The 26,357-nt window shown below is 40.7% G+C and overlaps 2 protein-coding genes across 2 annotated transcripts; one reads left to right on the plus strand and one right to left on the minus strand.

Annotated features, from left to right (window-relative positions):
- Positions 1–328: 328 nt before the first annotated feature.
- On the minus strand, positions 329–14,949 carry fbxo7 (F-box protein 7). Its single transcript, XM_088644711.1, has 10 exons — positions 14,577–14,949; positions 12,507–12,654; positions 11,650–11,893; positions 9,486–9,704; positions 8,561–8,705; positions 7,120–7,203; positions 6,631–6,726; positions 2,700–2,876; positions 2,071–2,108; positions 329–1,069 (listed from the first exon to the last, which is right to left on the minus strand). Exons 2-10 carry the CDS (start codon positions 12,626–12,628, stop codon positions 740–742), a joined length of 1,455 nt encoding a protein of 484 aa, XP_088500837.1. The 5' UTR covers positions 12,629–12,654; positions 14,577–14,949; the 3' UTR covers positions 329–739.
- A 62-nt stretch (positions 14,950–15,011) lies between these two features.
- Positions 15,012–26,357, plus strand: rtcb (RNA 2',3'-cyclic phosphate and 5'-OH ligase). The gene is made up of 12 exons (XM_088644710.1): positions 15,012–15,198; positions 16,579–16,657; positions 17,382–17,449; positions 18,428–18,527; positions 19,527–19,683; positions 20,240–20,396; positions 21,046–21,205; positions 21,449–21,624; positions 22,013–22,201; positions 22,537–22,647; positions 24,175–24,294; positions 25,326–26,357. Exons 1-12 carry the CDS (start codon positions 15,106–15,108, stop codon positions 25,431–25,433), a joined length of 1,518 nt encoding a protein of 505 aa, XP_088500836.1. The 5' UTR covers positions 15,012–15,105; the 3' UTR covers positions 25,434–26,357.

Below are 26,357 nucleotides of genomic sequence, written 5' to 3' on the forward strand. Positions count from 1 at the left end.
GCTAGCCAATGTAATATAGAAAACGGCCATGTGCCATTCTGGATGTAAGCCACGCTGTCGTGGGTCACTGGTGTAAATGTAAACATTCCAATTAGAATGCTGTCAGGTAACAGCTGCTTGGAGTTCTGTGGGGAATTTGTCAGTTCTGGTGCGGTTCTCATGCCATCCATCGTTATATTAGTTACTCCATTAATGAACTGAAGTTTCAAGCTACAGAATAGTGCATTATTTTTAGATTTCTGATGTACCCAGGCAAGGTTTAGGAGCATAACTTTAGACATCTTGATACATCTAAAATAAAGAACAGAAAGGTTCTGACTCATTCTAATATGTGATCAATAAGGTTTTATTTAATGCTTTCATCTGTAAAAGCACTTCCTTTAATAACTTCACAAACACACTGCCACCTTCAGTAGTAGGGCATGAAGCTGTAACTGAAACCAAGAAACTCTTAATACTTCAACACTATAAGATAAGAGAGTCCCAAATGTGCAGGAAGGGAAAGATTGCTTGGTGAGGGTCACAGCTTTACACCATTGTCCCATAACCAGCTCAGCATTTATCCTTTTCATTCTGCTTCTTCCTGCTTATATGCTGCTGCTGCTGCAAAACCTACTACTACCAATAAACAAAATGGCTGCAAATGGATTATTGAGTCATCGTCAAAGTAAACACAAAAGCTTTCATTGTTGGTCCTGGCAATTCAGCTTGTCTTAAGCAAGGAAACCAGAGGAAACATTTAAATAAAGCCTCGGCGGATGTCTGAAGACCGGGCGCTTGAGGGCCTTAAAGAGCGTTGGCCAATAGGGTGGCCGATCCCTGGGCCTTGCCCTGGATGTGGGCCAATGGGATCAAAGCGTGGGCGGGGCACGGTGGAGAAGGGCAGTCCTGGCCTCTGGTCATACTCTCCTCCGATGATCCCGGGGGGGAATGGCGGCGTGGGTCCGAAGGGGAAGGGATGAAAGGGCATAGGTGGGTATGGGAATGGCTGAGGAGGCACCGGAGGGAACATCATAGTGCGGCGTACGCGAGCTGCTTCTTTCCTCTGTAGATATCTCTTTTTGTAGAGCTGCAGGAAACAAAGCGAGTAAAACCATTCTGAAATAAATCGACAGATCCAAGATTTTTCAGTATAGTACTGATAAATGCTTTAGCGTGGAGCAACAGACAGGGACTAGGGTGTTTGAAAGCCAGGGCACGGGCAGCAGAATGTGTCTTGAAAATCTGCCCGCAGTTTCAGAAAAGCCACGCTTAAAAAAATGGACTTCAGTAAGAGAGACGCTACTGCTCACACTATGTGGTACATCAAGATTTGGAATTATAATTGTAAAACATATTTCGACTGTAGATTGTTAAAAGCTTAAATTTATTCAGCTTAGCACAGCAAAGGACTTCAGGTTTTTTAACACTGGAGTAATATCTTAACTTGTGCTGAGACAAATACATGAAGAAAGATGCTAATTATAGAAAGTTGTATGAGGCTGTTTCAAAATGTTTAACAGACGAGATCCTTCCATTACTTCAAACTGTGAATAATTCAGTGGCACAAACATATGAAGCTGTTATATTCATACATATCTGATATGTGTGGCCAACACAAAATAAAAAAAACAAACAGACGAAGCAGTGTGAGACTGTCATTTAAAAAAATTAATTTTAAATTGAGATGCATCTTGGATTTGTGTTGCTTTAAAAATAACTGATTATGCTGGCACTACTGACTACATATTTTTACATTATTTGCGAAAGCCCATCATAACACCATGAAACTTGATTTTGGACTCACTTATTTTGATATTTAACTGTGATTCTTATTATACTCCTAAGAATAACAAGATCAAATATTAACTAGGTTTCAGTATCCATTTATATACCATTAAAAACAAATGTGAGTACTATTTTTTTCACTCAAGCTTCTTTATTAGTTAACTGGATATCTGAGTTGTCAGCTACACCAGTAACTGAATAAATGTCATCTTGTATCAGCTGAGAAATATAGAAAATATTATTTTAGAAAGAGAAAATATAATCATCCCAAATATTTAACTTTTGTTCTTTTAAGTTACTTACTTCTTTCCAGTTGGTGTCTCTAGGTCTGCTGACTGAATCTAGAATTTAAAAAAAGTGCTTAATAGCATAAGAAACATTTCGTATGTGTTTTTTATTCAAATAATAGTTGCTATTTCATTAAACAAATAGTGGCATACATCTTAAAATAATACTCAAGTGCAATGTAGCTGTGCATATACATTTCAACAGTAATGTTAATACTTTTACATAGCACAAGCCAAATGGATGATATAGTAAAGGAGACACTGAGAACCAGTGGTATGCATTCCAAATATATAGAAAATTTAAAAACCTGTGCTGTCTCAGCATGCTTCCTAAAATATGGAGTTAAATGAAAACCATGAGTCTCACACAACATACTGTAGCACCAGGAATTAAAAGTGGTTTTACAGTGATTCCAGTGGCAGTAAAGCAGTAAATGAAAACACTTATCAGTCAAACTGGATTTATATACAGTGCCATGCAAAGAAAACAGCCTTCGTAAAGTGCTGTAGATTGAATGCACATTCTTTTGGTTTTGAAATCTCAGCTCCCCGTCTATGACATCTATGGCACCCCCTTGGAAACTACTGAATTAGTTCTGCAATGGCAGCCTTACTCCCCCCTCTGGAATCCAGTGGGACTCGTACCTCTGAAATCCCGGTGGTACAGGAACCTCCACAGAGACGGGTCAGCTGTGGCCGAGCTCAGGTCCCTGCTCACAGCTGAGAGGGCCACCAGCGTCCCCACGTCTAGGAGCCGCAGCACGCGAAGCAGGAGCTCGGGAGGGAGCGCCGTCAAGCCAAATACCGCCGGAAGGTTCATGGCTGGAAAACACCCGGGAAGAGGAGACGTCAGCCATGGCCATCGAACTTGTCACGGCTCTGAACGCCATGGAACAACTAAAACTGAATATCCCTTTCAGGCAAGCAAACAGGACCCAGTAACCGAAAAAGACAATTTTTCAGTCCATTTGGAAAAAAATCATTTATTGTGCTCAGCCTATGTTTTTTTATTATTTCAAGAATGCAATATTATTTAAGAAATAACGCAGGGAGTAAGGTCTAAAGTACGGTGCGTTTTTGGATGCAACACAGATTTGGTACATGTGCTTGAACAAATGACGTGGGAGTCCCTTGGGTGAGATCAGACAGCAGTAGGCTGTATAGCTGCACCACTATTGAAACTTTCTTGTACTGAAGAAATGATCAGAAGAAGGAATGGTGGGAAGTGAAATAGTCACCAGACATGCCTGATTACAGAGTGAATTATAGAGTGAATTGAATGGCGCCATTCAATCTGCCATATCAATCTGTATTCGGACTATGTTACTGGCTACATCAGTAAATGCACTGAAGACGTGGTTCCCAGGATTACTGTTCCCACATATCCAAATCAGAAACAGTGGGTAAATGGCGAGATACGTGCCAAACTTAAAGCTAGGACAGCTGCTTTCAATTCTGGGGATATGGATAAATACAAAAAATCCAGATACGACCTCAGGAAAGCTATCAAAATAGCTAAATACAACTACAGAGTAAAATTAGAGTCATATTATCACGGCTGCAACGCACGGACCATGTGGAGTGGAATACGCACATTACAGACTACAAAACGCAACCCAGCTATATCGCACAACAGTCTGCCTCTCTTCCTGATGAGCTAAATTCATTCTATGCTTGGTTTGAGGTCAGTAACGCAGATCCAGTCAGGAAGATTCCAGAAATCCAAGACGGAAACCCACTGATCATATCCAGAGCACATGTGCGTAAAGTTTTTAAAAAGACCAATCCACGCAAGGCTTCTGGCCCTGATGCTATCCCTGACCGTGTTCTGAAGGCATGTGCAGACCAGCTGGGAGATGTCTCCTCGGACATATTCAATCTCTCTCTAGCTCAGTCTATAGTTCCTTCCTGCTTTAAGAAAACCACCATTGTCCCTCTTCCTAAGAAACCCAGAGTCAGCTGCCTGAATGACTACCGCCCTGTTGCACTCACATCAGTTATCATGAAGTGCTTCGAGCGGTTGGTCAAAGCATACATCACCTCCTCACTGCCTGACACCCTAGACCCACTGGAATTTGCGTATCGCCAGAACAGGTCAACTGAAGATGCTATTGCCACTGCCCTCCATACTGCCCTCTCACACCTGGATAAGAAAGGAACATATGTGAGAATGCTGTTTGTTGATTACAGCTCAGCATTCAATACCATAGTGCCCTCAAAGCTTGTCATCAAGCTCCAGGACCTGGGACTGAACACATCCCTATGTAATTGGATCCTGGACTTCGTGACGGAACGTCCGCAGGTGGTGAGGATGGGCACCATATCCTCTACCCTGACTCTAAACACTTGAGCCCCCCAAGGCTGTGTGCTTAGCCCTGTCCTCTACTCCTTATTTACCCATGATTGTATCGCCAGGCAATCATGTCGCCAGGTCGCCAATCAAACTCCATCATCAAGTTTGTGGACGATACAATAGTCATCAGCCTGATCACAGATGGAGAAGAGTCTGCATACAGGGAGGAGGTTGAAACCCTGGCAGCATGGTGCCAGGAGAACAACCTCTCTCTGAACATCAGTAAGACTAAGGAGATGATTGTGGACTGTAGGAAACACCAGGGAGGAGATCACACACCTATCTACATCAATGGGACTGCAGTGGAAAGGGTCAGCAGTTTTAAGTTCCTGGGAGTTAACATCTTAGAAGACTTAACCTGGACCCACCACACCAACATCGTGGTCAAAACAGCACGGCAGTGCCTATTCTTTCTCCACAGGCTAAAGAAGTTCGGCATGCCATCACATATCCAGGCCAACTTCTACAGGTGCACTATTGAGAGCATCCTGACTGGTTGCATCACTGCCTGGTATGGGAGCTGCTCCACCCAGGATTGCAAAGTACTGCAGAAGGTGGTGAAGTCAGCTTAGCTCATTACTGGCTACCAAACATCCAGGGTATCTACTCAGCTACATGTCTGAAGAAGTCCAGGTCCATTCTCAAGTCCAACAGATTACGGAACAGCTTCTACCTCCAGGCAACAAGACTGCAAAAAAGCCAACCTGCAGCTCCTTTAGCAAATCACCTGTAATGGCTACATGGACACACAGTTTTCATTGTATTCAGCATACCGCACTAGTTGTATATACTGCATACACCATGGACACATAGCAGCTCTATTCATATTGAGCTTTATTCATCTTCTATTACATCTATTATTATGTAACCTTTTTTTCGTAACCTTAATTGTGTGATTTTTGTGATTCTTGTTTTTTGTGAGCTCGCAGAAAAGACATTTCATTGCCAGCAAGTACTGCTGCACGCTATATTGTTGTTCTTTTGATAAATAAACTTTGATTTGATTTTATTTGAATAAAGAATAGAAGAACAAAGTGGAGGAGGCCATTTGGCCCCTCTAACTCATTTGCCGGCTAGTACGTAATTGATCCAAGCTGTTTCTTGAAGGAAAGCCGAGACGCATTAGCTGAATGGCTTGTTCCTGACTACTGCAATCTTTTATGTAAAGACTTGCCTCCTGATCAGTCTTAAAAAGTGTCCCGCTGTCATAATTAAAACACTGTTATATATTGGGCATGTTTTAAATGTACTAGTTGATTATTTTCTTTTGTCCTCTTGGCACTGGATTTATCTAAACTGTTAGCTTGATGGGGATAAGTTGTTGACAGCGTCTTTACAGATTGGGATATCCCATCAAATAAGCAAACCCCCTTTGAGTTGACAGACCAGACGATTCTTAAACACTGAATTCCTCATCGAGGAACTAAATTCTATCCGGCATTAAGTACTGAAGGGACTCAGAAAAAAGAGCTGTGACTTTTTCGTATTCAAGGAAACATTACTTTTCCTTTTAAATGTTAAAACAGTTTCCAATTTTGTCTGTGTGTGGATGAATTTCTGTATGGGGACAGTGGTCTTCATGTAGCATTAGTACAGATTGTGGACCATTATTTATGTCACAAAAAATCTATCATTCCCCATTTACAATTTTGTCCCCCTAAGTGCATTAGTATTGGTCAATATTTGTAACTGAGTGCGTAAATTTCGATGTAGTGTTTTGACCTCTGGAACTCATTACAACTGTACTCTTCAGTTTTTAAATCGGTTTTTGATTCTGGTCTGTCAGTTTTGCTTTGATAAATCATTTTCTTTTAAACTAATTAAACTAAACTAATATTTGCTTTTTATTGTGTATTTCATAATCACTAAATTGTTAAATTAAAAATCCTTCTCACTATTTCCTTGGCCTATGGGTAAGATATTTTACTTTTTCTCAACTTGCATGTAACCAAGCTGGTCTCTAAACTAATATTTAACTTCTGAAATTTTGTAATCATTATTAACACATAACGATCTGTAACAAATAAAAATAAACTGCACATCAATAAACAACAGGTATTATAATATTAGGTAATATCTTAGTATCAAATTATTTTTTGTCTTCCCCGAATACAAATATAGTGTAATATGCATCATTATTAAAAATCTGTTAATACAGCTCAAAAAAGATGCTGCTGTAAAGCCTCAGTTTTATTCACAGTAATTTCATGCTGAAATGCTTACCTTGTCTGGCTGAGGCTATCCAGGGATATACAACTTGATCTTTAAAAATACGGGATAACTTCTTAAGGTCTTTATAAGCACCAGCAGCGCTTTCCCCTAGGATAAAAACATTTTTAAAATTCGTAATTGTTAAGCCAGCATGATCATTTATCTTCTTCTCAACACTTTCATTGTCAAAATGTGATTTAGCTGATGCAACACATTTTATCCTTAAAAACTCAGCTGTAAAAGCATAAACATTTGAATGATTGATTATTTACATGCTACAAAGGCTAAAACACTTCCTTTTTTAAAAAAGCACAGTAGCACTATACAATAGCTGACAATTTTGATTCAAAACCTGCTTGCCAGTCAATCATATGCTCGGAACTGGTGATTGAGCAGCATTTCTGTCCACAATATCTGCAATCCCCCAAAACTCTAGAAAACAGTAAACTGCTTCTGATTTGTTTCCAAAACATTTATCATGTGTTACTAAGAAGACTTTACCGTTCCATAAATCCGTCACATAGGAAGAAGGGTTTAACTGGATTTTCCTCACATTGTCAACTGTTTCATTCATCTTCAGAGTAGCTGAGAAAGAGACATCAAGAACCGCACAAACAAAGGTCACACTGACGTGCTGGAGCATACAAAGTCTTCAAAGAGTTGCAGCATGCTGTGATTTCCAATAGTTCTGCTTAATAAAAGTTTGCTTTAGAAACATTAAGGCATCCAGACCCTGAAAGTCTACAAGGATGTATTTTTTTTCATTTATTTTTAGTGTTTTAATAAAGAGTGAAAGTATCTGAATTGTTCTACATTTCTGAAAGACTGGACTTTAGTCCCCAACACAGCAGTAGATTAAGCTCTGTGATCACTGGTCCAGTCTGGTACTTCAATTCTTCGTATGCATCTGCCATGGAGGTGTGGAGTGCACAGATGTTTCTTGAAACCACCAAATACTTACAGTATGCATCCATGTATTAAACAGAAATTGAAGTACTAGTAGTTATGCAGAAGATGTATTCTTGGAAAATTCATTAATTAAGAATGCATTTTCTGTAAGAATGTGTGAGGGGATGAATTCAAAACAATTACATACATTCATTTATGTTTATGTTGTACTGGAAGTCATTTTTAAACTAAATATTTGTCGATCTGTGCAGGGAAGACTTGAGTATGGAAAATGTATGAGTCATGAGCCCAGAGATGCATCTGGACTACACAACTGTCTTCAGTCCTTTTACTCTCAGTGAGCCATTTATTAATTGCAGACAGTTGTATTGAAATTTAAGTTTGATGATTTTGTTCTACAAAAAGACTTCAAATAAATATTTTACAAATCGTTTGCACCAATTTCATGTTTAAGATTTTTTTCATAGGAGCTTACTCTGTTTTAGTGCTTCATTGATTTTATTGCGGAACTTATACCCTATATACAATAAAGAAAAGTTACAGATTTATTTAGTGAGACAACTGAGACAAAGATCATTGGGCTGTCTGTGTGCCAACCAAGCCACACTATTCATCCTGGAACATAAATAGTTAACTAAAGACTGATTTTGTGATGCTTCTGGGACTACTGTGTCATCAGATCACAAACTAGGTCTCTAAGATGTGTTTTCAATGGGACTCTAAATAAGCAGGGTGTTAATCACATTTACAAAAGTATGTAATTAACATGCCTTTAATCAGGTGACTGTGAACTGTGAGTTAGAGAATATACACAGTACACGCAGTATATATGGTCTCACACAATACGTCAAGTTTCATTTTGCTGGCTCAACCCCAAGCATGTTAAAGTGAGACCTAACAGCATCTTCAATTAAAAAGTGGTATATATTTTTTAAGTGTGTCACACCAAAAACTCGCAAATTAAGGTCATGTCAATTGGGAACTACCTGTAGCTGACAGTTCAGAACATATAGTTAATAATAAAAAAAAATACCGTTGATAACCAGCATGTTTCCCATAGGAACACCAACCACCATAGCAATGCTGTTCTCACAGAGGGGGTGTGTGTATTGCAGTCTGTAAACACCCCCAACCGCCTTCCACCCTGCAGGCATCTCCCCGGGCCTCACTTCCGGGCCCTATGAAAACACAGCCGACAAGCTACTCAGGGGGGGAGCTGGCATCCCCCCCCTCTTAAAAAACCCGGGCTAGAGCAAAGTATACCTTGAGTGGAGGCGAAAACTAGATTTGATGCTTCAGTCCAGTAATTGTAATGATCAAAATGTTTTTTTTTACCAGCCCAAATATGTTCCACCTCATATATATTAAAAGGTAGGATATGGGAGATTTAACAGTACTATCTGCACAGCGGAGGTTGCTTTTTATATCTCTGTCTATTATTCAATATGGAGCAATACAATCCAAAAGGAAAATTCAGTACAGATATTCGAACTGGAAAAGGTTTATTCCATGCTGAAAGGAAGAGAAAAGACACACGAAGGCTCTACAGCAGACATGCTGTGTCTCTTTTCTTTTCCCTTCAGCATGGACTAAACCTTCACCTGTTCCTTTGCAGCCTGTGCATGCTGACACAGCTCCCTACTTAAACTTCTCCATTACAGATATTGTGTATACAAACAGGACTAGGAACATATTACACTTAAAGAAAAGAAAGAAGAAAGGGAAAAAAGTAAAGATCTTATTTACGGTAAAAAATGATGAGCCAAAACACAAAAGAATTCCTAAAATGTGGATTGTAGTACACACAGCCGAAACTAAGGCCCTCAAGAAAGAACACGACTTCCATTTCTGCCTAGACTGTATTTACTAGCCTCTGCTGCGACACAAAATAAACTGCAATGTAATAGGTTGAAATGTATTTAGTTTTTCTGAATTAGTCCTCGAATGTCTATATTTACCTGCAATACGAATCCAGTCTCCAGCATAAGAAGATGAACTGCGACCACCAGTGTATCGCAGGCGCTGCGGTTTTCCACCCCATGGAACAGCATCTCGAGAGAATGAGGCACCTCTCCATCCTCGGCCTCGCTGCATATCATGGGCTCGGGAGTGAAGACATCCTCCATCTCGTGATCTGCCTCTTCCTCAGCCCTCAAGTCTTCTTCCTCGGCACGGACCTAAACAACACGCCAATCTTTAACAAAGCTAAAGTCAGAATCAGACGGATATACAGGAGACCACGGGGAAAGGTGATACAGTACCTAGATTATCAAACACAAAATTATCTCAGTTTTATGGGACATGTTTTAATTTGTTAAGACTCTTGGCAGGTCTTTGATATTTTACACAATGGCACAAGACGCTACTTTTAGTTTCTCTTCCTGAAATTCAATGCTGCCTCAGCTTGGATTGCTATCATATCAATCTGCTGTTTTTCTGGGTGTACATGCGCAGGTTTACTGGAACAGGCAGGACAACCTGTGGTAGGGCATTTTAAGCAGCCTATTTTAATCTATCCTTTTGCTTTCAATATATAGAAAACACCAGTGCATAAGGAACGCAATGTTCTCACTACATATTGACTAGTGCCAGATGATGTTTCAGAGCACGGTCCGATAAAGACTCTTGTTTGAGCTCTCTGCTTGTGGGTTTGAGCCTGGTCATGTCACTAGCACTTTGCAACTGGGACTGCTCCTGTGGGGCGCACACCCCACTAACTGAGGGCCGCCGAGGGCAGGGTGGGATTAGTTGGCTCTCGGTGTCACAGTGACTTCTACAGCTGCCCCGGCTCTTGCAGGATTGCTGAGGGACATGTCTCTCGTCGAATTGGTCCTGAAATTCTATTACGTGGCTGTGTAACCTGCAAGGGATTAACAAAGCCATTCCTTTAAGGATCCAAATGAAAGGACACCCACAAAACAGTTTGCTCAAGAAGACCCAAATCTCAGCGGGCAGATTTTTCACAGCATGCCCTAGTACTTGCCAGAGACAGACAAAGGAGTAGGAGGACAGTGTCCCTTGTTGTAACCTCACTTCGTGATGGAAGGAGATAATGATGTCCTAGTCAGGCCAATTCCAATCTGATTAAAACCATGTCCACACGCGAGCAATAAGCTGTGTAAGAATGTTTCAGGAAACTTACTGCTTATATTTGGACACTCCTACAACTAGCTGCTTAGAGACAGTATTCATTTTCAAGCAACTTCCAAAGTAACTTATAATGACATGTAATCACATGCTCTTTTCCAGAGCATGACTGTTAGAATCCCCATACTTTCACTAGTAAAGAAGCAGAATGCTTTCTAGTAATATTACTTTCAAAATGCAGATGAGAAAACAAAAACAGTCAACCCTCTGCCTACAATTGAAGAAAGAAAAGAAATATCAGGCAATGCTGTAGAGGTAAATGAAAAATGGAGTCAAAAATAGTTTCATGTAAGTATGGGGAAAGCAGTCACAAGAAATTAAGCTGCATGTCTTCCAGAGTGATTCAACTATATAGCTAACTGCTTACAGATGAATAAAACTTTAAACTTGACTCCCATGCAAGTGTAGATTAGGCTTCGATTAATTTCACGTGAACAGTAAAAAATACAGATGTGAAACAGCTATTGATAATAATTCCTTACACTTATGTTGCTCTTTTCTGGACACTCCACTTAAAGAGCTTTACAGGTAATGGGGACTCCCCTCCACCACCAATGTGTAGCCCCATCTGGATGATGTGGTGGCAGCCAAACAGAGTGATTTCAGAGATGGGGATTCTTAGGAGGCCAGGATTGATAAATGCCGGGGTTGGCATTTGGCCAGAACACCAGAGTAACACCCCTAATCTTTTTGAGAAATGCCCCGAGATTTTTAATGACCGCTGAGAGTCAGGACCTCGTTTTTACATCTCATCCGAAGGACAGCGCCTTTTTTACAGTATAGGGTCCCTGTAACTATATTGGAGCATTAGGGCCCACACAGACCACAAGGTGAGCACTCCCTACTGCTCCCATTAACACCAGTTTTAAGTTTATTTCTGAATTAGCTAGGCTCTAGAGGCTCTAAAGTCAGGCTGTTAAACAAGCACGTAGTCCTTAAATCTAGTCCGACTGCTGTGCAGAGTGCAGTACTCACAGAGGGCATCCGTAGAGCTCCAGAGCACTCATCCTGGAGGGAAGCAGAGCTGCTCACCTCATCCGTCTTTTTTACTGGGGGGGTGCTGACACTGTGGAGTGCAGAGGGGCTGGGCGCAGGACTGGCCTGTGACAGGACTACACAGATCAGATCTCCAGATACAATCCCACAAGATGCAAGGCTCTGCCCTGACTCTGGGAGGGGCTCGCTGCTGTTCAGAGAAAGGGTGAATTCTGTGTCCGGACTGTGAATGACAAGAGAAAAGAAATCAGAGCCAGTAATCAGGCCTCACTCCCTGAGTCAATTCTGATGATACCGGGAAGACGACCTTATTTTGATACCCCAAAGGGAAGAAACATTGGAAGACCTCAATTGTACACATAAAGAATCAAGCTGAATGAAAAACCCAGAAATTAACAAACAATAAAACATTTCAAGTATCATTTAATACATATGTAAGTCTGAATACTTTTTTTGCTTCTTTTTTCCTCTTAAGACAACAAGGTGTCCTGTGATCTGTACCTGTTCATTTTCTCTATCTCTGAGTCTCAGGAGCCTCCATAAACTATATCGCATAAACATTTTCCCATTTCCATATCAGATTTAATATATCTTATATTATGGCAGTCTATGACCTTTGTGGTGAAAGTGCAGTAACTGAGGAACCAATGGTTTACAGACTGAACCAACAGCAGAGACTCCAGGGTGAAGGCAATAACAACTGAGAGATCTGCATTTCAAATGCTTAGGTCCTTCAATTCTCACTGCTTCCAAAGTGTTAAATGTGTTTCATTTCAAATGTGGGCCCAGGTGTTTTGAATATGGGGCCCAGTTGAACAGTAATAAGAGCACTCAACCTGTAGCCACAAGAGGGCAGTATTATTTCCTTAATTTGGATGCTCAGCTCCTCCAGTGAAGGCTCATCTCCCTCCAGCTCCAAACGGCAAGTCTGTTTGTTCACACGAACTCGCAGCTTCATGCTTCTTAAATTATTGCTAAAAACAGCTGTAGAAACAAGGCCAAGGCCAATGATATCAATTATGGCAATGGACGGACTACTTTTCAAGACTCTCCAAAAATGTCCTGTATGAGTCAGTTTGTTGAAGAGACATACTGTAGCCTAACGTGTTGCAAGAAAAGACAGAAAGCAGGGGATTCTGATCAGAAGTATAATTAATGTAAATATTGTTCAAGCAGGATCATAACACATGTAAAACACAGATGTGGAACAATATACATTTTCAATGCATTGTTGCAACATGTAAATCAACTGATGCGGTATAAATCTAAAATTTAAACCATTTTGGCATGATAATGCAGAGACCGTGAGCCGCATTGATAAGGCAAACAAATGTCATGATGCTTTTCTCAAGCACTACTCTGAAACAGCGCTGGCTAAACTTCATTTTAACTTAGCTTCTTTGTAGGCTTCATATTCTGGCAGAAGCACAGAGTACTGTTAGATGCTCTTGCATACTCAGACATACAGTGCTTTCCAAAAGTATTGGGGCAGCAAAAGCAAAAGTCATTTCTGCTTTACAGTCAAGCAATTTATGTTTGTGATCATGGGATTAAAATGAATGATAAATCCAATATATAATTTATTCTTCTATTTAAGGTAGGTATCTGGAACTCACAGACCAGTAAATCACTTCACTGTGTAACTGTTGTATGGTTTGTAGTGCTGTACGTTTGAAAAGGTATGTGATTTACTGTCAATAAATATTTGTCTATGTTTGGACCTGATTATTACTCTATCATCAAGCACTGCCAGAGAATAAAGAACACATGTGGTATGTAATGCTTATAATCCATGACTTTAGGGGGTGTAATCTTAATGTTTTGCTTTCATAGCAAGCTGATGTCAGGACCTGATTTTTTATAGTGCTTTGTAACCACATTACTTATAACTTCCACACCTCGAGATTCGTAAAAATATATATGTGAATATCTCCTAATATGTGTGGTCACTTGAAATCATTGGGTTGAACACAAAGTATGTCTTTGCTCTATTATCAAACGTTTGATTGGAATTAACTAAAAATAAAACATGTCTAATTGGATGTGAATATGTCCCGGTACGTATGGTTATTTGAAATCACTGGGATGAATACAGCGTATGTAATACTTATCACTCATATTGATCTCATCATCATAAATACAAACAGCTTGACCGTGAAGAAAAAACATTTTGACTTTGCTGTCCACATATCCTATCCTATCCTTACTGGTAACCTTTGTAGAATTAATATGATCCTGGACAACAGTTTAAAGAGAAACAACAGTGCAGACTCGGGCAAAGCACACGAACAGGACAAGCAGCATGTCAGAAGATAACAAGTAACCTGTCGGATGTCCATGTCGAATAACGCAATCAGGTCAGGAAATTGCAGAAAATGACCAATTCATTCAGAAGTGTTTTATCATGTGTGGCAGGCACCCTTGTCGTGTACCCAATAAGCACAGGACAAGTCTGTCATTATGGGCTTATTCGTATTTATTGTACTTCACATTCTATGTCAGTTAGTATGCGGAGTGGACACAAATTGACATACTGTAGTATGCGTTCAACACCCTGACAAGGACACAGCACAAGATGGACAATGTCCGACTACACACCACGGACAACAAATATGAAACGCTTGAAAAATAAAGGCACTACGGCTAAAACTTTCAATTTCGTTTCATAGGCCTCCGTACATTTGCGAAATACATAATATTGAAACATAAACATAAATATTTAATCTAAATGTTAAAACGCAATCGCCCACATGATTTCAATGTTACAATCCAATGGTAATTCTTATATGACTATATAACAGTAATTCTGAAAAGGATAAAAAACTTTCATTATAACTGATAAACGTATTCTGTAACAAAACTGTGATACAACAAAATATACTTTTACAAACGATAGTTCTACTTACATTGGTTGGGTCGGTCTTAATAATTCTATGTTTCATTCTTTGAAACAAAGCAATTTGAAAGTGTTTACTTTGCATTAGATATTCAAACTCCCACAAAGAATATCGCGAGTGCCTATACAGCACTCAACAGATATGCAGTATGAAAGCCATGTCCTGATGACAACTTTCTTTTTAACATCTACAGGAAGAGACGAGGCGCATTACAGTTCTGACAAAATTAAAAGAGCTACTTTTCTATGGCTACCATTAGGAAATGAAAGTAATGATTAAATTAGTACAAAATAACAATAACACACTCAATCAATATACAAAACGTCTTTACGGAAAGTAAAAGATGTTTCATGGACTCTAGACTACCGTAATGCAATTCGAAAACGGTAATAAAATAACGCGTTTCTGATCGGGATTCGCATATTTTGAGCTCTCTGAAGACCCGTAGTTTGCAGGGTTTACGTCACTGTGCTGTGGCATATAATATATACTTCAGCTTTAAAGAAGACACGCGTTTTGTGAAATACCAAAAGATAAAATGAGTCGCAGCTACAATGATGAGCTACAGTATTTGGATAAAATCAGCAAGAATTGCTGGCGGATCCGAAAAGGATTTGTACCCAACATGCAGGTAAAGTTGAACTACCTATTGAATCGGACTAATGTGACAAAAATGTGGACGGTAGACAGTTCATTGAAAATAACAAAAACCTACTTTTGTTTTTTAAACCCATTAGGTTTTAGTTTGTCATGATATCCTATTAGTGTATACAAAATCCTGCCTTAGTTGTACTTCATTACGTGTCGGTTTTCTAAATAACATTTAAGCTTTGTAAAACGGACACGTACTTAAATAACTTCTGTATATTTTCGGTGCCATAGAATATTCAACTACTTTTTTTCATAATCCGAACGATTCAAGTCATGTGCTTTACGAGGCAATTTCCTTAAGGCCTTTTGAAGGCCAGGATTGCTACAGTATTGAATCATAACCTGTTTAAAAGCGTACACCAAATAAAACATTTCTTATCAGGGTAGAAGAAATACATTTACAAAGTTTATTTTAAATCACGCATGAATTAATCTGAGCCATTAAAAAAACCGCCATTAATTGGTATCTGGAAATATTAATATAATAATAGTGACAATCGTTAATTAACCTGTTTGTTAAATGTGGTAACTTTATTGGTGAGACTGAAACAAAGCTGTTCTCTGCTGTCTTGGTACAGGTGGAATGTGTCTTCTATTATTTCTGTATATGTTTGGTGCCATAGAATTTTCAGCTATTTTTTTCATAATCCTAAAGATGCAAGTAATGTGTTTTGCGAGGCATTTTTCTAAAGGCCTTTTGAAGACCAGGATTGCAACAGCAATGAATCATAACTTGTTTAAGCCCACACCAAAGAAAACATTTCTTATCAGTGTGGAGGAGATAACGTCTACAAAGTTCATTCTAAATCACGCATGAGTTAATCTGAGACATTAAAGAAACCGTCGTTAATTGGTATCTGGAAATATTGATATAATAATATTGACAATCGTTAATTAACCTGTTTGTTAAATGTGGTAACTTTATTGGTGAGACTGAAACAAAGCTGTTCTCTGCTGTCTTGGTACAGGTGGAATGTGTCTTCTATTATTTCTGTATATGTTTGGTGCCATAGAATTTTCAGCTATTTTTTTCATAATCCTAAAGATGCAAGTAATGTGTTTTGCGAGGCATTTTTCTAAAGGCCTTTTGAAGACCAGGATTGCAACAGCAATGAATCATAACTTGTTTAAGCCCACACCAAAGAAAACATTTCTTATCAGTGTGGAGGAGATAACGTCTACAAAGTTCATTCTAAATCACGCATGAGTTAATCTGAGACATTAAAGAAACCGTCGTTAATTGGTATCTGGAAATATTGATATAATAATATTGACAATCGTTAATTAACCTGTTTTTTAAATGTGGTAACTTTAATGGCGAGACTGAAACAAAGCTGTTCTCTGCTGTGTCTTGGTACAGGTGGAAGGTGTTTTCTATGTGAACGATCCTTTGGAGAAGCTGATGTTTGAGGAGCTCCGAAATGCCTGTCGAGGGGGAGGTAGGAGCCTATAATACAAAATCTGTTTTAAAGGGTTAATGTTAAATTCAGTTTTGGTCCGAAGAAGGCAAAACAAGTAGTGCGGAAGAAATGTTTTTCTTGTCTGTTTGTCCTGGTCAGTTATTAATGGGGAGGGTCTTGCTCAAGTAACAATGTTCTCGGATTTTCTGCACTAACTGTTTTACTTCAATCAGTAATTTGTGTAACCTTTAAAACCTTGATGCAATTCTTGGGTCATTTAACTACTAACAGTCAAAAGAGTGGAGAAAACTAAATGACCTTTTGTGACCTGGGGCGGAGCGGTGGCTCTGTGGCTAAGGATCTGCGCCTGTGGCTGGAAGGTTGCCGGTTCAAATCCCGCAGCCAGCAGAGGAATCCTACTCTGTTGGGCCCCTGAGCAAGGCCCTTAAGCCCAACTGCTCCAGGGGCGCCATACAATGGCAGACCCTGCGCTCTGACCCCAGGCTCTCTCCCTGTCTGTGTGTCTCATGGAGAGCAAGCTGGGGTATGCGAAAAGATAATTCCTAATGCGAGAAAATTGTAAAGGGTTAATAAAGTGATGTTGTTGTTATTATTATTATTACCCTATGTTCGAAGTCTTATAGTTGAACATAAGACATGTTAAAAAGGTTATTCATGCCTTTTACATTGAATGTGTTAAGTATGAGAAGTGTGAAAGAATTAGACCGAACCAATGTGCCAATATTTGCTGAATTTTTTTCAGGCTTCGGTGGATTTCTTCCAGCAATGAAGCAGATTGGCAATGTTGCTGCACTGCCAGGAATTGTACACGTGAGTGCCTGGAACAAGTCAGAGCTCTTTCTTCAGAAGCCGTGCTCATTTCTCTCCGGGCTCTAGGTGCTACACCTCATCCCAGCTCATGGGATGTCCACAGGTGTTCGAGCTCAAAGAAGGCGAGCTGGACATCCAAAAGTCACCTTTTCACCTCCAGAGAAAGTCACTATCACACAAGCTTAAGAAGGGTGATGTGCACATGGCCTTGAGGGCTCGATTCCTCTGCTGGCTGGCCGGACAGAGGTGTTGCTCACACATTATTCCTCCACTTGAATGAAAATTGTTGAGCCCTTGCGGTCATCTGGCTTGCAAGCTGTTCCCTCACGGTTTATCTGTGAACTGTAGCAATCTGGCATTTCGTAGGCAGTGGAACTAGCAGTGTGAAAACATTGGCATCTTGTAAGGATCTTTTGTGGTCTCCAGGTCATGACCTGTCATTGTTAGACTTTGCTGGCCTCTTCTTGCCAGGTTAGGAAATTGCTGGCTGTGAACCCCCCAGATCATGAATGATATATTGAGCATAAATCAAGTAAAGTCAAGTTAAAAATATACAATACGCTAGTTGGAACACGCGTGGAATACTGTGTTGAGTTTACGTGACAAGAAAGATCTTGCTACTTTAGAGACAGTACCAAGGAAAGCAGTTGGACTTATTTTCATAATCTGAAGGGAAAGTTAGAATAAAGGAACTGAATCGTTCACCCCTGTAACGGACAAGGCTATGTAGGTAGTTGATGCAATTATTCAAAAACTTTAACAAAGCTAGTTGAAGCAGAATCCATGGTATCCTTTAAGAAAAGGCTAAAGTACTTCCACTAGTCCTGCGAAATTTCACTGCTGGGGTTTTGTTGAATAGCTTGGAGGTGGTTCTAATGATGACAGAGGGATTTTGCAGGGCGGAGGAAAGTTTTTTTATTTATTTCTGTTTAAATTAAATTTAACAAAAGTTCTGATCGAACCTTTTCTGTCTTTCAGCGATCTATTGGTCTCCCCGATGTCCACTCTGGATATGGCTTTGCAATTGGCAATATGGCAGCATTTGATATGAGTGACCCCTGCGCTGTAGTTTCCCCAGGTAATGCATACAGACTCTTAAAACCTTTCACTGCCAACAGCACAGGGAATTATGTATGACTTTATTACTTTTTTAGGTGAGTGCTGTAATCCCGTGTGCTGTTTGAATGTCGCCCTGTGCTTCCGATAACTAAATAGTAGCATTTTAGCAACAACTCTTAAGATATTGGAGAGGGCTACAAGTTGCTAATGAGTACACATTGAAGTCTATATCCCTGACATACTGTTCCCATCAGTACTTCAGGTTTGGTCCCCCTTGACTTTTTCTTGGCTGGGGTTGTGCTGGAAGTGTGAAAACAATCTAGAATCATAATTAGCATTTCTTCTAGAAGTTTGATTTGGGCCCAAACTAAGCAACAGGATGAGCTGAATAATTGTACTGGTATATATCCATCGCTCTGCCCAGGTTATAAAAGGACATGGATATATATGAACTACTGTACCAGAGAAGTATTCCATATGCTGGTTTGTATGTTCAGTCTAAATCTCTGCTGTAACAGTTTTTGTTTTAGCTTTATTAATGTCAACTATTATTGTGGTTCCTTTGTTGAAAATGTGTCTCATTTAAGTAGTTATTAGTAGAAAACAGAGGTATAGAGGTAGGTACAGTTGTTTATTGCCATATGTATATTGGAATTCTTATTCGCGATTGTCTCTCAGGACAATCACAGTAAGACAGACAACACAATGTTCGCAGTACATCACAAACATAATAAATAATAACCAGAACAATAAATACGTGGTAATGAAAAAACATAGTAGACAACATTTTTTTTCTCCCAAAAAATCATCCTTATGAGTTTGTTGTTAAGGTAATGTTAAGATCTTGTGTATGTAGAAAATAGTTACAAAAATAAATGTAACCCAGACTCCCTTTCATTCCCCTTCACTGCTGGGATATAGTTTTAATTCTGAAGTGAAAATCGAGAAGTTGAAGAGCAGATGTATGCGTTTGGGAGGTCTGGGCAGTCGGAAACGCGCTGTGCTCTGTCTGGACCAGGTGGCGTGGGTTTCGACATTAACTGCGGGGTCCGGCTGCTGCGCACCAACCTGGACGAGGGGGATGTGCAGCCGGTGAAGGAGCAGCTCGCACAAGCCATGTTCGACCACATACCTGTAGGCGTGGGCTCGAAGGGAGTCATCCCCATGGGCGCCAAGTAAGGACAGCGCGCCGTTCCCTCACCCACCCCCCCGAGCTGGCCTCACTGCCCCAGGCCAGAGTGTGCGCTGGAGCCCAGAGAGACCTCTAGGAATACTGGGCGGATGGACCAGGAGTACCTTGTTTTCATTACTTTTATTATAGATATAGTTCATATCTCATATTTCTGTATGGCATTTCCTTTCATCCATTCTCGTGTGATATTGGGGGTATATTCACCCCAGGTTTTGTTCCATTCGGTCGCTTCATCAGCTCCACAAGCAGAGCAGAATGTGTTTCTGTCCAGATTGTGGTGAAAACAGAAACTGCTTTGCTGTCAGCATGGGGGTGGAAGTGATAAAACGCAGTGATTTATATCTTGAAGTTGAAGCGATGAATGCATGTGCTGGCCTTCTAAAGTTCAGGAAGATGATGACGAAAGGCTTGCTGTAGGTGTGCTGACCATTGCAAACAGGAATTTAGGTGTCCGACTAGGTGACCAAAAGCGTGCTGTAAAGTTCGCAAGGTCTCTCTTGTTGGCACACAGTTGTCTTTAAGCCGTTGTGGTGCTGTAGGGACCTAGAGGAAGCGCTGGAGATGGGGGTGGACTGGTCCCTGCGGGAGGGCTACGCCTGGGCAGAAGATAAGGAGCACTGCGAGGAGTACGGCAGGATGCTGCAGGCTGATCCAACCAAGGTCTCCTCCAAGGCCAAGAAGAGAGGCCTTCCACAGGTACAGAGACACACTGAGGCGGCCTCTCTGCACAGCAGGGGGACCCCCAAGCAGCTTGTACCAGCTATGGGAAACTGGTCTGGAGCGTGTTTTTGATTTTGTTAAGACTTTAACCCTTATTTTTCTCTTAATGATAACCATTGGGTGGTGCAGTGGTTAGCATTGCTGCCTTGTAGCGCTAGGGCCCTGGGTTCAATTCTTGACTTGGGGTGCTGTTTGCATGGCGTTTGTCTGTTCTTCCAATCTTTGCGTTGGTTTGCAGTTGCCTCCTTATCCAAATGGATCCTGGTATGTCAGTTAGCCTCTGGTATGAGTGGCTCTAGATGTAGGTTTGTCCGTTTCTGTGTGCCCTGCAATGAACTAGTGTCCCATCCAGGGTGTACCCAGCCTTGTACCCATTACTTGCTGGGATAGACTTCAGCTCCCCTATGACCCAAAATTGGATGATAGATGAAGTAGTTGGAAAACATATAATAAACATGTAATTTTCTTGTAAAGCCTGATCTGCACTGCTTCCAACTGCATGCATAGCATTTTTTATACAGATCTTACACAGTTTGCGTCTCAGAACGGAGCACTCTGTTCTGAAATTGCAGACTCGGAGAGTACAATGACTGGATTAAATAGGAGGATCTTTTTTATCTTTCAGCTGGGAACCCTTGGTGCTGGGAACCACTATGCAGAGATCCAGGTGGTGGATGAAATTTACAATGATTATGCAGCCAAGAAAATGGGCATCGATCACAAAGGACAGGTGTGCGTCATGATCCACAGTGGGAGCAGAGGCCTTGGGCATCAGGTAGCAACAGGTACCGAGATCACTGCTGTTCATCTTTTAGTAGTCTGTAGAGACAAACCTTTTTTTTTTCTTTCCCAGAGAAACAGTTTATTTTAAAAACACAGAACATTTTACCCTATAAAGTAAAAAAAACTCTTCAATGGCATCTTAATCCTTAAGCCTTGTTTCTGGACTGTCAAACTTATTTGCCCGGAGCTCCAAAGAGCAGAGGACCAGTATTGATGGAGAATGGTTGATCGCTCTCTGTCGTTAGATGCCCTGGTGGCGATGGAGAAGGCGATGAAGAGGGACAAGATTACCGTGAATGACCGCCAGCTGGCCTGTGCCCGGATCACGTCTGAGGAAGGCCAGGACTACCTGAAGGGAATGGCGGCAGCAGGAAATTACGCCTGGGTCAACCGCTCGTCCATGACCTTCTTAACCAGACAGGTAGGCGCGAGTCCCGTGCTGCCCTACCTGAGCCAGCCAGCCAGCCAGAGCCTGCAGTCACCTGGCATGTATATGTTAACCAAAATGGCAGAAATTTAACTTTATTCCAGAGCTGACGGAGGGTGAGTGTGTGCGTTTTCAATACGAAATTTCATTAGTGTGTATTTGAGTGCAGTGAAGTAAATTTGTAGTTCAGAACTTCAGAAGCTTCTTAATATCAGATTAAATTTAACCCTAACTGGAGATGCAATTGAATATAATTTATATAGTTGAGTGTTTTGTCTGGAGGTTGTGCAACAAGTGACGACAAGTAAGATGTTAAGGTGGTGCCAGTCTGAACATGTGCTGCTTCTGAAATCTTTTTTTTTTTTTCGTGGTTGTGGCTCAGGCTTTTTCGAAAGTGTTCACCACCACCCCCGATGACCTGGACATGCACGTGATCTACGACGTCTCTCACAACATCGCTAAGGTGGAGGAGCACATGGTGGATGGGAAGCAGAAGACGCTGCTGGTGCACAGGAAGGGGTCCACCAGAGCCTTCCCTCCACACCACCCCTTGATCGCTGTCGATTACCAGGTGGGGCCACAGTGTCCCTCATTCTCCAACCTGACTGGCAGATCTCCTATTTTTACCAAAATGTCAATTTTCTTTTTGTACAGATTTATGTTTAGGCACGAGTCTGTGTAATCAGCAGTAAGGCTGTTGCTTTTATACAAAGTACATTGATTACATTTATATCCATTTCTACTGCTTGCCATTTTACTGGTGCAGTCTTACTCAAGGGTGCACCAGCAGTGCTGCACCTGGAATTTGAAACTGCCAGCATCCAGTTACAAGTACAGAGCTCTGAGCCCTGCTGCACACAGCTGCCAGTTTAACAGCTCCTCCATGTTCATTTTATTCTCCTACAGTTGACCGGACAGCCAGTTCTCATTGGTGGCACCATGGGAACCTGCAGCTATGTTCTGACAGGAACTGAGCAGGGAATGACGGAGACTTTTGGCACCACCTGCCATGGAGCTGTAAGGCTTTATTAAAATTATTTTTATTTCTGAAAACAATGTTTCTTCTTTGATTCAGAGCACAGTTGTATGGAACAATTTTAAATTGGATTTTTCAAGCACAATTAAAACGTGGTTTTACAGGGAGCCCCGAGAGACAAAAGACCATCTCCAGTGTTACATAGACTCGAAACATATACTAGCACTTAGACACTTAACATAGTCATTACTATACTTTTTTTTCCAGTCATTTTTATAAAAATCAATATTAAGAGTAGCTGTTTCTTATACACGTATGCATGCTGACTTGAAAAGCTTCACTGTAGTTCCTCTATAGTAAAGGAGGATGCAGGAAGTGCTCTTTTTGGCAGTCTTGGATATCAAACCTTTAGAAGTCACAGAGATGAGAGGTTATGGTACTGAATTACATAACACCAGGTTTGAAACAACTGATTCAAGAAAATGGACCGTTTAGCTTTTAGTTTTGTTTTTGTGATTTTCAAATACCCAGAATACACCTCCCCTCTTGTCTGTTTGGGCTTCTAATATGATGAATGCCAACTAGTGTGTTGCATGCCAATACTGTGTTGCGAGGGAAAAGGATTATTTCTGCAAGGAACCCAATTTTTTTAATGTTTCCTATATTATTGTGAGCGTGGGGATAACTGGAAAGTGCTGAGACTTACTGCCTCACTCACGTGATCTTAAGCCATTCCTCTGTTTTATCTTTTTTTCACCTCAGAAATATCGCTAGACTACGCCCTATGCCATCACTAACTGTGGCTGAAAAGCTGATCAACACATTTGTGTTCTCTAGAATTGACTACTGTAATGCTCTACTTGCTGGGGTATCTAAATCTACTTTGAACAAACTGCAGTATGTCCAAAATTCAGCAGCCAGAATCGTGACCAGGTTTAGTGCAAGTGATGACATTACTCCTATCCTGGAGCCCTTGCACTGGCTTCTGGTCAAATTCTGTGTAGACTTTAAAATCCTAATGCTCACCTATAAGGCTCTGCATGGCTTGGCACCTCAGTACCTGTCTGAACTATTATCGCCCTACTCCCAACCTCGCAATCTTCGCTCTTCTAATTCCAATCTCCTTACTGTCCTCCAAGCCCGTCTACATTGTATGGGTGACAGGGCCTTCTCCTGTTATGCTCCCAAGCTCTGAAACTCTCTCCCCAAGGATATCAGAGAGTAACCTTCTCTAAACTCCTTCAAATCCAGACTCAAAACCCTCTTCTTTAGAAAAGCGTTTACTTAACTGGTTCCATTCTTCACCCCTCTGCTTTTCTCAGTACTACCACCCACAGTCTCCTCTATATATTGTAATTCTGTTTTATCTTGTGTATTCTCCTTATTTATTGTTGTTGTCATTAAAAGCCACATTTAAAGGCGCTATATAAAATAAAGTTTAATTTAATTATTATTATTATTATCAGCTGTCAGAAGATGTTCTGCTGTGATTAAAATGTCAGAATAATGCTGTTTTGCTGCTCTTAGCCTGTTCACGTGTCCTCCTTTTCCTGATGACGTTGTTTTAGGGCCGAGCTCTTTCTCGTGCGAAATCACGTCGTAACCTGGATTTCCAAGATGTTCTGGACAAACTGGCAGACAAGGGGATCGCCATAAGAGTTGCCTCTCCTAAGCTTGTCATGGAGGAAGTAAGTACATGACACAGACCCTTGGGGACTTTTTCTTTTTTTCGAAAACGTATTCTAGCTGGATCTCTTTGGAGGCTGGTTTCTGGATTGGGAGACATTAGGAAAATCAGGTCGCTGTTGCAGGGGGTAACAGTGCTCCAGTAGGTGTCACTCTCATCTCCTGACCTGGATTTCCAAATCTCTGCCCTGGTATAGTGACAGGGGACAGTGTGCTGTAAGGACTGCTGTCTTTTAGACGAGATGTAAACCCAAGTCGAGGTCCTGACTTCTTGGTCATTAAAGATGCCATGGCTTGTTTGCAAGAATAATAATTTAACCCTGGTGTTCTGGCTGTGGTCGACTCTGGGCTCGCGAAATCTAGCCATCATTCAACTCAAGAAGCACTTTCCCCACTCGACGTACTGATCTGTATAGTGCAGTGCTGGTGCGTCATGACTGCAGTGCCTCACCTAGGTGGGCGCTAAACTTCAGTACGGGATAAAGCGGGTCCCCTCCTCCATCTCAAGAGCCTTAGAACGGCAATATTCAAAGCAGAAAATTCTTCCCTGAGAATTGATTTGGTTACTGCTGTGAGTTTCCTGTGTTGCCAGTGTTCATCACAACTATATTAGGAAGCAGACTCTCTGAGTTCAGATAATGGCTTCCTCCTACTATTGTGGGAAGGCTGGAGCCCACCTCATTTCACTACGTTGCCAGTTTTGGGGTCAAACAATGAAGAGTTGCTGTGCCTTGAAGCATCAGAAACGGAGCAAGCTTTTAGAATTACACTGAAGCAGTCACTAATGTTAACTTAATTTCCTATGTGTCTAATTTCTTTGAAATTTTGTAGCAGTTTGGAAAGCTAACAAAATGAGTAATTTGCTATCAGTTAAGTTTTCTTCCTGAATGGAATAGGCAATATTGCCTTCAAATGAATTGCAGATTAACTTCCTATTTATGTATCGCAGTCCTATATGCTTCCCTATTAGACTTTCTTACAAGGAGGCCAAGGAGTAGTTTCAGTAATGTTAAAATTCCTTTCTCTTTTCCAGGCACCGGAATCATACAAAAACGTGACGGATGTTGTGAACACCTGCCACGATGCTGGAATTAGTAAAAAAGCCATCAAACTGAGGCCCATTGCTGTTATCAAGGGATAAACACTTGAACAGTGCTGAATTTATTGAAAGGTTTGGGATTGAATTGCTTCATGCGCAAGTTACCAGGGAGGCTGTATGATTTTGAGTTGGTGGGGAAAATGGAAAAGTCTATGAGATTTTTTAAATGAAATTTAATGTTGGGTAAAGATAATTGACTTCTTTAAAGCCACAATGTGCAGTTTTGTTTGAAATGCCTGTTGCGGAGAATTTGTGTTTGGCAAAATACATAGAAATGAAATTTGAGGTTTTCCGAGTGGAATTTTGCAATATATGTTCTTATAAATGAGACTAAAACCAGAGTAAACGGATACCTGATTATGTTGATTAAACTTAAAGATTAATATTTTTTTTCCCTTGTTAAAATTGTGGCTGCAAAATTGGACCACTGTATTTCATGGCATAACCAAAAGTATGCTACAACTTGTTAATTTAAATCTATATATCTGAAAATCTTGATTACTTAAAAGGGTGGTGTTTATGAAGTGCTTCAGAACGTCTTGCTCCTTTTGTGCATGAATCATTTTTCCAGGAGTGGGCTAGACTCCCTATGTCTTCCTCTTGTAGCCCGTCTTGTGTTCTACATGATGTCTGCTCATTTGTTTGCAGTCTGTAGTCATAGATTTTCAGACATGGAACTGTACTGCAAAAGTGAATGAGTTCTAGAACAGTTTAAAATTACCAAAACATCACATACTGTAATATGTTCTGTTGTCAGCTTCTTTACCAGAAATAAAACAAGAGTTGATAGTAACATGGGCAGAGGGTGTGTCCCACATCCACCTTCACAATGAAAAATGAGATTTTTTTTTCCTCTGAATTGAGAGGCTGTGACCCTGGTGAATGTTTCTGTTCAGAGTTTACAGCATAGGCTGGGTCGACAGTAAAAATGGTGTGGGCTTAAAATAAAACCAATTGAGTAGCAAA

The sequence above is a fragment of the Lepisosteus platostomus genome, chromosome 9, assembly GCF_059453375.1.
Source record: "Lepisosteus platostomus isolate fLepPlt1 chromosome 9, fLepPlt1.hap1, whole genome shotgun sequence".
Classification (NCBI taxonomy): domain Eukaryota; kingdom Metazoa; phylum Chordata; class Actinopteri; order Semionotiformes; family Lepisosteidae; genus Lepisosteus; species Lepisosteus platostomus.